The 15,845-nt window shown below is 39.9% G+C and overlaps 1 protein-coding gene across 1 annotated transcript in view; it reads left to right on the plus strand.

The window, feature by feature from the left end:
- The window catches only part of CNTNAP5 (contactin associated protein family member 5), a 264,807-nt gene that overhangs the window by 138,637 nt on the left and 110,325 nt on the right, over positions 1-15,845 (plus strand). Inside the window, exons 8-10 of the mRNA XM_071746754.1 lie at positions 1,739-2,003; positions 4,652-4,801; positions 5,943-6,114. Coding sequence (XP_071602855.1) covers positions 1,739-2,003; positions 4,652-4,801; positions 5,943-6,114 — 587 coding nt within the window. The remainder of the gene's footprint in view (positions 1-1,738; positions 2,004-4,651; positions 4,802-5,942; positions 6,115-15,845) is intronic.

Here is a 15,845-nt window from a genome sequence, read left to right on the forward strand (position 1 = left end):
ATTCTATTATGATTTACCTACGGATACCTTTTGTGATTGCTAAATCTGGCATGTAAAATTCTGCACCTAGCAGGGCATGGAATATGTAAATACCTTGACATATACCTGCCAAGGGTTTCAACCAGTGATAACTTGGTCTCTTTCTGGCACTTTATTTATTTTCCATTTTAAAATAAAGACTAGAAAGACATTTGAAAGTGATAGGTAACACTTCCATCAGCTGTCTGGGATTTCAGAGAGGAATTCCCCAAGCACTGCGCAACTTCCTACACATCCATCAAGTGCTGCTTATTATAATTATCCTGTGAAAGTGAGGTACCAGTTCTGATGAGAAGCAGTGCCATGGAGAAAGCCTTTTACTCCGATGTTTATATCAAATTCTAGTTGGTAATTTACAAAGCAGTCCAGTTCAAAGCAAACTTTCTGCAACAATCTCCTGGCGTGGCTTTGACATATATGGCTCCTTAAATGTTTCCTGTTTTTATAAATAATTAAGGCTTTATTACATGGCTTGTCTGACCTGGTTGGGTAATCTACAAAGAGTGAACAAAGCCATGGAGCTGGTTCATCTGCAAACTGCAGTGATACATGCTGGTACAGATTGTGCTGTCTGCTTTGAGTAACTGCACTACTCTTCTGGGCAAATAGCACCATTGATTTCACTTTAGGGTTGGATGACTAAAGTAATCAACCAAGTTTGACATAGAAATGGTGTTGGATTTTTCCACACTTGCTGTGTGTATAATATTTTAATAATTCCTGAACATGCCCTGTGGAAACCATGAGACCTAGAACTGGCCAGGAAATCATACTGTTGTTTCATCCCACCATAAATTCTGAAATCAGATTACTTTTTTTTGAGCTTTCTTAAGAATTTTCAACTAATTTCAGAATAATTGTTTTTATTAAGTTCTTTTATTACTGAGTGGACTTTTATTATTTGGAGTAGCACAGGGCTGTGTCAGTCTGAGTAAAAGAAAACATAGCTACTAGTACTACTGCAAGATATATACTGAATATTTGAAATAAAGCAAGGAACTTTGCCTCCTGTTTCACCCCATGTGGTAGATTCAAGTAGATGAGGCAAATTTTTCCTTTAAAGGTGATGTAGTATTGCTGTAAATGGAAAAAAAAAAGTACTCTCATGAATGGCTACATTTTGGCTAATATTTAGAATAAATATAATGTGATTGGTTGCAATCCTGTGTCTTGGAGGGTGCTTTGTTTTCTCACTTACACCTTGCCTTATTTGTACACTTGTAGTCCCAAGCCAACGGAGGACATTTGTATTGCATCCTGCAGCATACAAAGGTTCAAGTGAACTTGCTGGTGCTGTTGGTTCCTGCAGTCAACATAGACCCAAATGAGTGTAATTTTTGTTGACACAAAGCTGAACTTCAGCTTGAAAAACACAAAGCAGGCATGGCCATGAGGAGATTGTCTGGGCTACCAAATGAGCCCTTCTGCCCCCAGGCACAGTATAGATCATAGAGTCACAAAATCATAGAATGGTTTGGGTTGGACACTTGGACATATTTAGGTCTTCCTAAGTAGTAAAGTAAAATTTTGAAGTAATTTCCTAATGAGATCCAAAGATCTCTGTTTCAATAACAATACCTGTTTAAACCTTGAGGGCTGTTAGAAATCCAGTGTACTGATTTGACTTGGAATTTTTGGGGATGTCTGGAAAAAAATAATAATTGTCATGTTGAATATGTTTGATTTTTATTATTTGCAGGGAAACGTCACCTTTTCCTGCTCAGAACCACAAATTGTTCCTATCACCTTTGTTAGTGCCAGTCGAAGCTACTTGCTACTGCCTGGCACTCCTCAAATTGATGGTTTGTCAGTCAGCTTTCAATTTCGAACTTGGAATAAAGATGGCTTACTTCTCTTCACTGAATTGTCTGAAAATTCAGGACCTCTCTTGGTTTACCTTCATGGTGGGAGATTGACACTACTTATTCAGAAAGAGACGAAGAACCCAGTGGAAATCAGTGAAGGTACCTCAGTTTTATTTCCTCTTATCCATCCCCTGTTAAAAAACAAAGGTCCAACCCCACAAGATGAAAGGATGATGGTATAAGCAAGCACACACTGTTACTTTCTCTTCAAATTTTCTCTTGCTTTCCAGTGGTAGAACTACTCTGTGCAGCTTCAGGTAGGTCTAAGCATGAAATACAGACATCCCCAGATCTCCAGACTCAGTGTATCTGACAGTTAGGTCGACCTCTGTGTTTTTAAACAGTCAAGTTAGGTTAGCCTCAGTCAGGTCATAGGAAAACCTTGTTTCCCATCCTCAAGCTTGGCTTAAGTCATCTGGGAGTCAGTGCAACCACTGCTCCATTCTCCAGCACGAGTTAAGGCAGCCTCAGAGCTGATTTTCCTCCTCTGACTGTAGCTTTACATTCTCCCTTTACGCAGTGCTCAGAAGAAGGTCTGACTATGGGCTTCCTCTCCACACTCTCCCTCACTGCCTCCTTAAACAGTCTGCAAGTTGCTTTGTGCACCTGGCCAGATGCTAAAGGGTGAAATGGGGTTGCCTCTCTGACCTAAAATTCAGGGGGAAATGACTTGTAAACACTTACCAGAACAGCTATTCATTACCTCCCAGAGACAACAGGGAAACAATTTCAGTCTGTAAAAAGGAGGCAGGACCAGAGTGGCCTAACTGCAATTCCAGTCTGACCTATATGAGCCATGTTGGCCTCCCAGACAGATTTTCCTAGGGCACTTGCTGCTATTCAGCCATCCTGGGTGGGAGACTGGTAAATAAATTTTTCGCCTATGTTGATTATCTGGGTTCCAAAAGTGGATGAATAATAGAATAGTGGAATAATAGAATAGTGGAACCTGCATGGTTCTACTACTACTACTACTACTAATAATAATAATAATGGTATTTTCTACAAGATCAACTGTTTTAAAATATGTAATATTAAATTATTCCCAGTACAGGCTAAAAGAGGGCAAACGTGTCTATTAAAAGAAGCAAAGATAAAATCTGACAGAATTGTCAAAGCAGAGCTTTTCCTTGTGTGACTTCCAGTCCCCTTTTTGATAGAAAATGAGGCAGCCTTGCATCTATCCCTGTTTGCATAGATTGCTACAGCATTAATTTGCTGCAATTGAATGTGGAAACCTGAGTTTCCAGCCTTTATTGCAGTCCTAATGGAATTGTCAACAAAGCTGAGACAATGTCAATATTTGGTTGGATGTATTTGTTTTTATGTAGTTCTGAAATCATGAACCTAAGCCCAGCCTTTGTGCTGTCCAAAACATTGCTAAACTGCCTACTTACACATGGAAATATGCAGAGGTTGCAAGTGCCATATTCTGCAGATGTCGGGTACTTACAATAAACGTATGCTTGCTCAAGAATGGACCTATTTTTGCCCCAAATGAGGCCTATTTTGTTTTGACGTATTTTCAAACTTAAACAACATATTTCACCTCAAAATGGACTTGTTCTAGTTGAAAAATCATCAGTCTTCAGATTTTGCTGAGAAGCCAGCCTTTTATTCTATAGAAATTGTGCCATTGCTGTGGAAATTGTTTCATTTCCAAATTCCTAAGGAAATGGCTTTTCATACACATAACACCCACAATTTTTTAATTTTGTTTTGAACTGTTCTCACACTTCTTTGTGCCACTAAGTGCTGGTTTGATTCTTCTGAAAGCTACATTAAAAAAAAATATTCCATTAGGGAGGGGAGTAAATAGTAGTCTGTGCCTGGTCTTGGTGACTCCATTTTGATGGTATTTTGAGCTGTAATTAGGGTAGTTTTGATCTGGGCTACTGTGTGTGAGCTCAGAACCTTGCCCAATGATTTCCATAGCTGCCAGAATAGAGAATGCAGCTTCTCTGTAGCTGTGCTGTGCTATTTCATGAGCATGAAATGCAACAGATTTTCAGAAGAGGGAAAGGAAAGGTTATTTTCCACTTTGGACAAGTGGAGGAAGTGGCTCTTTCCAGTACCATAATCTCTCACGTACCTTTGTAGGTTCCTGGTCAGAGTAACAATTCCAGCTCTCACAAGCCCCATGTGTAAATCTAATACAGCAATATAGAAAGGTTTCTATATTTCCATCAGCAAGGCTGTGTGCAAACTTGATGCTGAAGGGTTTTAAGAAATGGAAATCCTATTGGTACATACTGGAGTTTGTCAGATTTCATGTTGGATCCTGAGAACAGGGTATGAGCATCTCATTGAACCTCTGCAGTCTCAGGTGTGTGTTTAGTACCAGAAGCTCAACATGGATCTTCACTGAGTGCTCCTGTAAGATTAAAGCATTTTCCAAAAGACTTAAAGTAAGACACCCACAAAATGTTAATAGTGTGCTACCAGAAAGGCAAAAGGCCCTCCTAGCTTATTTACTGAGTTCCTGCAGTATCAGAAACAGGTTGGGTTAAAATGTGAGACAACATATTTAAATACCTTCAAAATCTTTCCCTGTCTTGAGCCTTTTCTTCTATGCCCGTGTTTTTTTCCAGAGGTAATGAGTTGTTTTCAGCTGCCAGTTCTCCCTCTTTTGGTTGAACTGCATATTTGTGGTTACAAGTTGGAAACAAAATGAGGTTTATAGTTTGTCTTCTCACAGTTGTCTTCTGCCCCTCTTTTTTTCACTCTTTGTACCTGTTTTTTGCCAGGCACCAATCTCCATGATGGGCTTTGGCATTCTGTTAACATCAACGCCAGAAGACACCGCATTACCCTGACTCTAGATAACAACGCTGCCACTGCCAGCCATGCAACCACTGTCTCAAGGATCTATTCTGGGAGCAGCTACTATTTTGGAGGTGGGTTGTTTCAGGCAGATGCAGGCTGGGTTTTCATGGTGCAGATCCTCAGATGCTCACCACTGATGTCTCCACAAGTGCACTTGGTTTGCAGCTAAGAGCAAATAACTCGTTTTAGGCCTCCTATTGAGCTGCAGTGCATAGAGCACTGTGGTAAGATTAAAGGGTCTTGGTCAACCCTGACAGAAAGGAGCAAAAGTGCTAACAGAACAGCAAAAGTGGACTACTAGTAGTGGTAGCCAATGGGTACCTACATCTAGCTGGAAAAACATTCAAAAGTACAAAGCTGTATTAGCCACAAGTGTTTTTTCCCAGTTAAAAGGCCTGAGGACTTACTAGTGTCATTAATATTCCTGTAGATACCACTGTCCTGATCAGGTTCAGTGACTTTAAACTTCAGACCTTAATTGACATATGGCTGAGATCTACAAAGGTATTTAGGTACTGTGCTCTTGCAGAAATGAATGTAGATTTAGCTCAATTTTGAAAATGGGAAGAACAGGGTTGAAAAATACTACCTTCTGCTTTTTGGAGTGGAAGCATTAATTTAGATAAAGGGAGTGTCATCAACTGTCTTTTTATCTAATATATTTCTGTGTAGTGCTTACTGCAGTGAGTTTCTTCTGATCTCGATGAACCCTCTGGATACAACACTAAGTGAGGATGCACAGGAGGCTTTGGATCTCAGAGCCAGCCAAATACTGAGGAAGCTTAGATAAATAGGTTAGGTTTGGGTTTTTTGCTTGCAGCCCACATGATTTCATCCTTTTACTCTGTGGATTGCCTCAGCAGCAGAATTTAGCCCATAATGATTTTACAATTTACACAGCTTTTTTATGGGGGTCTGTTGCTATCAATTGTGGATTTTAAAGAAGGTGGAAAAAAACACATATTGATTGTGCTTAAAACATGTGAAAACCACGTACTCTGATGTTTCCAGTGCCTCATCTCTTTTTTTTTTTTTTTTCCCTTTAAAAAACATAATTTTTCCTACTGAAGGGTCTGTAACACACAAGGTTGTATAGTGCAAGGAATAAAAATACTTGGGACAATGACCCTCTGAGTTCTTGCATAAGGAAAGCCCAGCAGAAATAGATGAACATGCCAATATTCTTCTCTGCCTCTTCCCTTTTTCCCACAGGGTGTCCTGACAATTTCACTGATTCCCAATGTTTAAATCCTGTTACTGCTTTTCAAGGCTGTATGAGGCTCATCTTTATTGATAACCAGCCCAAGGACCTCATTTTAGTTCAGCAAGGCTCCCTGGGGAATTTTAGTGATTTACACATTGATCTGTGTGGCATCAAAGACAGGTAATTATTGTTTCCTCCTTCTCATATTTGTTCTTTTTTTTTTCATCTTAGTGGTTTATAAATACTGGTTGCATTAAGTGAAAATTCTAATCTGCTGACATTATGGATATTAGGCATAATGGAGCTACTAATAGAAAATATTACAGCAGAGATAGGAGGACTGAAGGGGAAATGGTTTCAATTACATGAGGCTCTCTTCAAATTGACTTGTAGGAAATAGAGTATGCAAATTCAATCAAACTACAGATTGGTGAAAGGATTAAATTTTATGCATAAACAACATTTGATTGCTTTGAAGTTTTAGAGGGGTATGAAAGAGAGGAAAAAATATTTGATTTATGAGAACATGTCATCTCTTTAGTATACTGGCTGGTTTTGCTTAAGTGTAGATCATTTACAATTTTTCTTGTTGGCCATTACAGCTCAGCATATTTATAATGAAGGTATGGTACACCTCGTGTCACATACTGCCCATTCAGTAGGACAATATAATGATGAAATGTCTGTATCTACCAGAGACACACCAGTTTAAAACCAGATCTGAAATCCCTCCTGAGCTGAAACATGACAGGAAACCCAAATTTTCTTATAAAGAGTAGAGAGCAAATAAGCAACCACCATTTTTTAAAGCATTTCATTGCTACCTGTGGATTTTTAGTATCTAAATATTTCTGAATTATTACTTTAAACGTGTCCTTTAAAGTTAGTATGTGTAATAACAGTCTCTGATTTTGTTTGGGTTTTTCATCTAGTTAAGTTCTGAAAATGGCACTGGAACTGCTGCAAGTTTCATACGCTGCAGATAGTTAAGGGAGTAGGAAGGACATTTTGGAAATGCATTAGGGAGCTTAAGCACCTAATGTGGTTTCTTTTCAGATATGTTGCTTAGACAAAAGGACCTAAAGGCCAATATCCATTGCAGTTTATTGTAGGGAGGTATCAACATGCTGGAGCTGCAGTCCTTTGAAATTTGGCAAAACCTCTGCTATGTGAGACCTTCGTGCTCATCTTTGTGTGTTCATGTTTGTTAACTTGTATGGAGAAAATATTGACTCTGCTGACCAAACCTGTTCCCATGTTTAATGATAACTCAATTCAGGGCCATATAAATTTCATGCTTGGTGTGCCTGAAATGGTAGAGAGAATTGGTAAGATGCAGCTGATTCAACAAAAGGAAGTAAAATGTAAAATTTCCTGAGAATTAAGAAAAAGAAAGTATTTTGGTGTTTTACTGGAAAAACTGATCATTTAAGATCGAGTGGACAGTTTAAATGCAACTTGTCTATGTGTATATAGAAGAGAATTCTTCTGTTATGATAGAGGTGCTTTGTGGGACATCTCCAGTGCCTTCCCTGTCACCAGTGTGTGACAAATCTGTGGTACTACTGAAAATGTCTTCCTCATCTTCAGTCTCTTATTGATGACAAGCATCATTTTGTGATCATACAAAAAATTACCTAGGGAAAGGATTCACACATCATATGAATGATGGCACTTTACATAATCATTGTGTTGAATATGTCACACAAGTAAGCAAAGGTGATGCAATAGATTGTGTAGATTAAAGCACTCTATTCCAGTGTGCTTCTGTGAACAGCATTAAATTTATATGTCTGTACTACATGATCTACATAGATCAATAGCAGATATGATCTATAGTAGATAGAGAAGTAGATAGTAGATAGAGAGAAGAATAGTGTAGTAGTATAGAGTATAGATAGTAGTATAGTAGATAAAGAGAATCCTGTGATGTGGGGAAGACTTGGGCTGAAGTTCAGAAATCCTCCTCACCACATGAGGGCACAAGCCTCACCCCTGCCATGGAGATGACAACTTTCTCCTTCACTGGAGCACCCAGCACTCTCCCCCCATCTGACAACTCCAACAGCTGCTGAAGGTGTTTTGCAGGAAAGAATGAAGGGGTTTTTTTTTGTTTTTTTGTCCTAATCATATTACACAGTTTACACATCTGGGACATAATCTTGAGAGAGGTTAAATTTACAGAGTTGATTTCAAGAAGTTACAAAAGTTGTTTGAAAACTCGCAGGGTGAAGTGTATTGCTTGTACATTTCTGAAGTCAAGTGGTCTTAGCAGCAAGGCACAGTTGGCAAGAGGGATGGAATTCAAATAAAATAAGGACAATACAGACAAGAAACAAATTCTTTGTCATTTTGCCAACATGATTGATCCTAATGTAGGGAAAAATCCTGATTGATCCTGATTGATCGTAATCTCAGAAACAAGAAACCATCGGGACTGAATTCCTTTTGAGTGTTTCTGAAAAATTTTGGTGCTGCAAGCCTTCTAGTGTGGCATAATGAGGTACAACAGACTATAGATGGAAAATTTGGGAAAACATGTGGTGGGTTGACCCTGGCTGGATGCCAAGTGCCCACCAAAGCTGATTTATCACTCCCTCTCCTCATCTGGACAGAAGAGAGAAAATAAAACAAAAGACTAATGGGTTGAGATAAGGACAAGGAGTTATAATTCACTAATTATAACTGTCGTGGGCAAAACAGATGACTTGGGGAAAAGTTAATTTAATTTATTACCAATCAAAGTCAAAGTAGAATAATGAGAAATGAAAACAATCTTAAAACTACTTCCCTCCACCCCTCCATTCTTCCTGGGCTTAAATTTAGACCAAATTTCTCTACCTCCTCACTGCCAGCGGTGCAGGGGGATGGGGAATGGGGACTGTGATGAGTTCATCACATGTTGCTTCTGACACTCCTCCCTGCTTTAGGTGGAGGACTCCTCACAGTCTTTTCCAGCTCCAGCATGGGCTCCCTCCCACTGGAGAGAGTCCTGCACAATCTTCTGCAACCCCATCCCTCCCACAGGCTGCAGTTCTTCACAAGCTGTTGCAGTGTGGGTCCCTTCTATGGGATGTGGTCCTTCAGGAACAGACTCCAGCATGGGTCCCCTCACAGCAAACCTGCTCCAGTCTCTGTCCTTTCTACATAGGTTCACAAGTACTTCCAGGAGCCTGCTCAAGCGTGGACTTCTCATGGGGTCACAGCCTCCATCAGTTATCCACTTGCTCCTGCCTGATCTCCTCCCCCTACTTCACTCACCTTGCTGTCTGCAGAGTTTTTTCTCTCACATACTTTCACATACTCACATACTTTTCAGTCCTCTCTTGAGCTGCAGTTTCTATTGTGTAGGCTTTTTCCTCCTTAGCTGTGTTATCGTGGAGGCACTACCACCTTTGCTGATGGTCTTGGCCTTGGATGGTGGTGGGTCCATCTTGGAGCCAGCTTGCATTGGCTTTATGAGACATAGAGAAAGCTTCTAGAAGCTTCTCACAGAAAAACCACCCTTGTAGTCCCCCTCTGCAAAAATCTTGACGTGCAAACCCAGTACAGAACAGGTGTGAATTCAAATATAAAGACTGTATTGCTGCCTGGTCTGTATGGTGAAAACACTTCAGAGTGGTTTCTGATGTTGTTCAGATTGGTTCACTGCACAAAATGATGCTTCTAGTTACTTGAGTCCAAGCAGTCACCATAGTTCAGCTGATACTCTATGTCACAGCAGCTCTGGATTGTAGGAAAGGTGGGGTCTGGCTCCGGGCATGCAGTACCCAGCTACTCGGTCTCTCAAAATAAGGACTGTTAAAACTGTGTAAAAGTATCTTCTTCCAGAAATGTGATCTCCCTTTTCTTAATTATAAGATTTATTGCTGTGTGCACTGGAAAGCACGTGTTTCTGTAATTTTAACGCATGGGGGAGTTATGTAGCTTAATTAACATGCAAATAGGACATTTGTCTTAGTTATCTAAGGAAAAAACCTCTTTTGAGGAGTATGCCTCTATTTAGAAAGCAGTTTATTTGTTAAAGGCTCGTGGTCTGAGCTCATTCAGACCTGCACCCTGGAAAGCAGTGGTTAGGCAGCTCACTGCAACTGCTGTCTGCTCTTAAGAAGAAAATTGATGACTTTGTTTTGAAAAAGGACAAACTGGGACTACTTTTGAGGATGGCAGTATGTTTTTGAGAGAGAATCTAGTCATCTAAGTGCATTATACACAAATGCATTATACACAAACCTGGTCTAGTGGAAGGTGTCCCTTCCCATGACAGGGGTGTTGGAACTGGCTGATCTCTAAGGTCCTCTCCAACGCAAGCCATTCTGTGATTCTATAATATTTAAAAGGAAGTGGATTTAATCCATTTTTATCCATCTTTGTTGTTGCCTTTTTAGGATTGCTGGATGCTTAGAAGTGCAGGTGCATGTCAGTGGGTGTTTGGCTCTATATTGGATAATTAAGTCAGAATATACAGTTTCTTACAGTATGCTGGATTTTCTCCTTTTTGGTATGGTGAGAGAGAAGAAAGTAACATGGCAGAAATGTCTGGAAGCGAAGGTGCCATGAAGTCCTTGAATTCAGAGACTCTTTTGGGAGAGGGAAAGAGTTATCTCTGGGTATCACTGCAGTCATTTACAGCAAAACATATACTGTGTTTACCCTCTGACCAAAGTCCAACTGGCGCAGGCCCAAACAAATAAATGCAGACTCCCTTTGAATTTCTTTTCAGTTCAGAGTGATATAGATTAAGTTCATGGCTACGGGGACCATAACAGCCCTCACTCCTGGTGTTTTGCACTGTGTTTTTTGGGAAGGAAGGCATCTTCTGGGGGTGGCATAATAAACTAAAAGCTTCCATGGGTATTCCTGAGAAGCAAGAAAGTCTAATGAGAACAGAATACTTTTTGTCTTTGGCCCTTCATCTGTAGGGAGGATGGCAGTTGTCAAGGGATGGGGAGGTAGAAAGCCACATAAAAAATTAATTTACTTCTCATAGATACTTCAAGTCAGAAGAGATTCACAAAGTCTCTAGCTTTAAGTGTATGGCTAGGCTCCCTGTCCTTCATGCACAGGTAGTATGTTAGGGGCTTTACAGACACAACTGTAAAGACTTTCCTTATTACTTCTGGCTTAGAGGGGAAAAAAAAAAAACAAACCACAGAAACAAACAAACAAAAAAACCCCCAAAACCCACAAAAGGATGTCTTTTTCATAATGGTGTCTTCACTGACACATTTCCCTCAGTATTTTACAGTGTTTGCAAAGACTTCCTGACCCTCTCCAAACAGCCTCCAGGAAATGGGTTAGGAATGTGGTTACAGAAACTTCTCACTCGGCAGGGTAAGAAATCACAGCTACATCTAGTGCAGCAGCCAGCTGGGCAATGTGGCTCGTGTAGAGCTCTTCTTTCAGTCTTTTTAAGACTGAAGTAGGTATTAGCCAGGGATGCCACTTGGTATTTAACTGTCCTAGGCTCATTAGCACTCATGCTTCTAACTTTCTGTTCTCTATAAACATACTCAGAGCCCAAACTTTTCTGAGTGGCCCTGTTTATATGGAAAGACACAAAATAGGACTAGAAAACATCCTCTGCAGAGAAAGATTAAGGTCTGGCTCTTTAAACAGGAAGGAGATTGCTGATGGGAGGCGGTATAATGGCAGCACAGAAGGGAATATTGTCTTTTCTGACCAGGATGTATAGGAGAGCAGGTATGGCATAAACTGCCTGTGGAGACTGTCAAGTCTCTGTCACTGGAAGGCTTTCAGAATAGATTAGATGGGTGTGTGAGAAACAACAAACAGAGGTAGAGGTGATCCTGCCTTGGGGTATGAGGATGGACTGAGTGATCTTCTGAGTTCCATCCAGCTCTGTGCATTACTATTGCATTGACTATTGCATTGTGTCTTGTTCTTGTGTTAGGGCTTCTGAAATACCAGCAAGAGTAACACTGCTTAAGAAAAAAACAAAAATCAAACAAACAAAAAACCCAACAAAACAAAAAAAAAAATCCGAAACAAACAAAGAAAAGGTCTGGGAAATATCTTTCAGGAATTCAGCTCAGGATTTCTCACACGTTTGGTAGGAAGCTGATTTGGTAGATGTATGTCTCAGATGCTCTAAGGCAGTTCTGTGTCAGGGATTAGGTATCCCATAGGTATAGTTTGGCAGTTGTATTTTGTTGTTCTTTTATAAATAGAAAAGTATATATAAAGTTTGGAGTGTAGGGAAATGGGACAGAAGGAACAACACTTCGTACTCATTTGTCACTTCCATGACTTATCTTTTATTTCAAACAATGCATTATTTATTTTTACAACTGCAGGATGAAGTTCTGTGATTGAAGAATTTATTTCCGTGTTTTTCTTGGAATTTCCTCTTTGCAGATTTCATGGTGTCTGAAATGATAGTTCAGCTCAGGCTGTGTTTTTGTTTGATGAAAGCTAGCTTGATTCCCTTCTGTTTGGCTATCTTCATGAGATTCTGTGACTTCTTGTATTTGAGGTGTCTGTCTATCTTTCAGATGTGGACAAAATGGGTAAGAAGTTTCTAAACACGGAGGAGGAGATAGGGAAAGAGGCACTGGATAACTATGGGAACATCTTTTCCGTAGTAAATAAAACCAACAACTGTGTGTTGATCCCTTCAAAACTTCTATTTCAATAGCTACAAGATGAAATTCAAATCTAGTTGGCTGTATTCAGTGACCTCAGCTTTGGCCTGACCAGCCCTTTCCAAGAAGTACATCTTCTCTGGGCCACTCAGAGATGGTGCTCTCTGCAGCTCTGACTATAAGAGTCTGTAATTCAGGGCTCATGGTGGTTTCTAAAACTGACACGGTTCTTTTGTGTGCCGTGAACTGTTCTTTACAAGGAGAGATTAAATAGGCTAAGACTCTTCAGCCTGGAGAACAGAGAGCTAGGCAAGGCTGTGCAATGAGGAGCAGCATGAAGGAGATGAATTATAAACGAGAATTTGCTATTTCTCTTGAATTCTGATCCTACACAGCATTAAATTGGATGCTGTTAAATGTTGTAGAGGTCAAATATAAAGAAGCCAGTACAGCATACATGAACCCGTAAGCCACAGATTGCTGGAAGCTGGCAAAGTGTTCAGTGACTTGCTCTTATTTCATCAGCACCATGTTATCAGAGTAAAGAAATGGGAGGAGAGGCACTGTTAATCTGAAGGGAAGTCTGGAGGGAGGTGGTCATCTTAAAACTAGGAAACTCATGTTCCTCACTGTTTTTTTTAAAAACATCCTTTTCATTGTGGGCATGTCTTTGTACCTTTTGTTAAAAAATATATATTTTGTCATAGCTGTGCTAATCTCAAAATATGTTTGAATCTGTGTATTTTGCTAAATGCTAATTCTTTCTGCACTATCTTTTCCCACGTGGCATGGGAATAGTGAGGGTATGGGTCTGTCTGTGTGTGGGCAAACAATGGAAGGCACAGCCTGGGGGAAATTCAGGCAGCCTCTCATTTAAAAATAAATGAAATGGGTAGGAAAACAACTATGCAGATGCTGAGAATTTGGCCACAGTATTGAGAAGCTCTGGGATTTCCTAGTCAGTAATTGGCTGAAATGCCAGATTGTGGGAGTAGAAATACCAGCTTCAGTCCTGAAGCAGAACTGGTTGTTTGCTGTGGTTGGCATCCTGCTCAGAGAAGAGATGCAGGAATGCGGCTCAAGAGATACTGCAGCTCAAGAGTTGCCATGGATATTAGGAAAATGTGCCAGAAAATCATTAAACCTCAGTCCAGAAACACTGTGGATTTCTATCCCTTCATCATATGGCCCAGATGCTCCCTTTGGGCTGAGCAAGCTTCTCTACTCTTACAGCAGATGGACCCTTTGGAATACAGCAGCAAGGACTGTGGTGTTGTCTGCAGCCTGAAGGCATGGGTTGATTAATCTCATCTACTTCTTGTATACTGTGAGAAAAAATTGTTTCGCAGAGTTAGATATAGAGAAGAAAATACCATTTCCAGGAGTTCTTACACTGTGTCTATACAAACAGGTAAGGTCTGGTGTGGCTTCCCCTACCAGCTCCTCCAGACTCTGTAAAGAGAAGAACTTAGGAGGCATTGCACTTGGAATAGCTTGTGCCAAACAGCTGCTGTAAGGGGAAAGGCTTTTGAGGCACATCCTTAAATGTGTCACATCCTTCTGAGATTAATGGTTAACAAACCAACCAAACAAACCATGACACTGCTTACATAAATGCTTTTGAACTCCTCATCCCCATTCTCAAGAATGAGGCAAACTGTTAAGGAGCCTGCAGTTTCATATCATTCTGCTATTCCAGCCAGTGATGAAGTAGCTCGAAACTATTGACTTTTTGGTAGTAAAGTTTATCTGGACAGAAACAGGGCCAAAGAAGATGTAGAAGCATGGTGTTATACACCCTTTGTTATATTGTAAGTTTTACACACCATTTGTGCTTGTGTGTATGAGACAAAGTAGCTTTGGGATTAAGAAGGCCATTTATTTGTTGAACCTGTCATTATTCATGAATGAGCTATGAGGGCAGTCAGATCCTGCTTTCCTTCAGGCTCAGGTTCCCATGAATGCATAGATAAATGTATGCATTGCTCTACCTGTCTACAGCTGCTAGGATACTTTAATCTGATTGCTGCAGTTCATGTTGATTTTGTGCTGATGAAGCTTTGACTGAATTGTCCTATTTTTACTTGGCTGGCACCCTGCCCTCACTATAGCAAATACTGACTGTACTTGTCAAGGACAACTCTGGGAACTTCAGTTCCTTTAAGTGACCCTGGGGGAGGGAGAAAGGAAATACATTTTAAAAAAAAATAAAATCATGTTGAACGTCGAATCCACCTTGGCAGATGGACAGATGGTGCATCTGGCAGGATATACTGGGAATTCCAGAGATCTGCAATGAGGAACTCAAACTTGACCTCAGGTATTTTCTTATGAATCTTGGCAGCGTTTCTTCTCTGTAGTATCAGCAGGCAGGCACAAGCACATACTGACATTGCTCTCCTTATTAAAACAAGATTCATCTGCATATTCCAGTTCTCCTAGCAAATACAAATAGATGAAGCAGCATGTGGTATACATAATAATCACTGTGATGGGATTGGCATTAACAGCTTTTACCTCATTAGGGAGAAGCATACTGAGTTGATTCATGAGTTTGCTTCCCTGTACTACTCAAGTTAGAGAGAACAAACAGAATCTTCAGTCCTTATAATTTTATCCCTACCCATGTATTATCTGTGAAAATTCTTCATAACATTGTCTAAACAAATTAGCTCAAAGTGTTCTTTTTTTCTGGCTAAATAGAGCTGACCTTTTAAATCGTGCTTCATACCTGCTTCCTTTGTAGATTCCATTACATTTTACTATCAGTTTTTACTTCCAAGAGATAATTATAATTTTTTACTTTTTCCTCCTTTCCTTTTAGTACTGAACTTAACATTGCTTCATCTGTTGTACTGCCAAAATGGGCCTTTGGGAAATTAATTACTATTGCAGGTGAAGGGTGTTAGGATAAATCTGATGAAAGCACAGACTCTTTTTGCATTTCCCAAATCTCTAAGATTTAATGTATGCCCTGCAGCAGAAGCCAAACTTTGTATGATATTTTTCTCTTTCCCCAAAGTTGGCCATGCAAACAAGAAAATATCCTAGCTAATTATGCCCAGTGAGTTTTAATTTTATTTATTACAGTCCCAGGCTGGATTGAAAAAGCAAACACTTAATATTACATTCACACACACATAAATACCTGCAGTGCAGAGAAGGAATTAAAAAAAAAAAAAAAAAAAACACCCCAAAAAACCAGAAAACAAAATCCAGACAATTTGGCATCCATTCTTTTCATACTGTGGAAGAGGGAAAATAGCCTAAATCCAGCCTATTTTGCTTGGCAGGGAGGAAAAGGTG

This window comes from Heliangelus exortis, chromosome 6 (assembly GCF_036169615.1).
Source record: "Heliangelus exortis chromosome 6, bHelExo1.hap1, whole genome shotgun sequence".
In the NCBI taxonomy this organism is placed as follows: Eukaryota; Metazoa; Chordata; class Aves; order Apodiformes; family Trochilidae; genus Heliangelus; species Heliangelus exortis.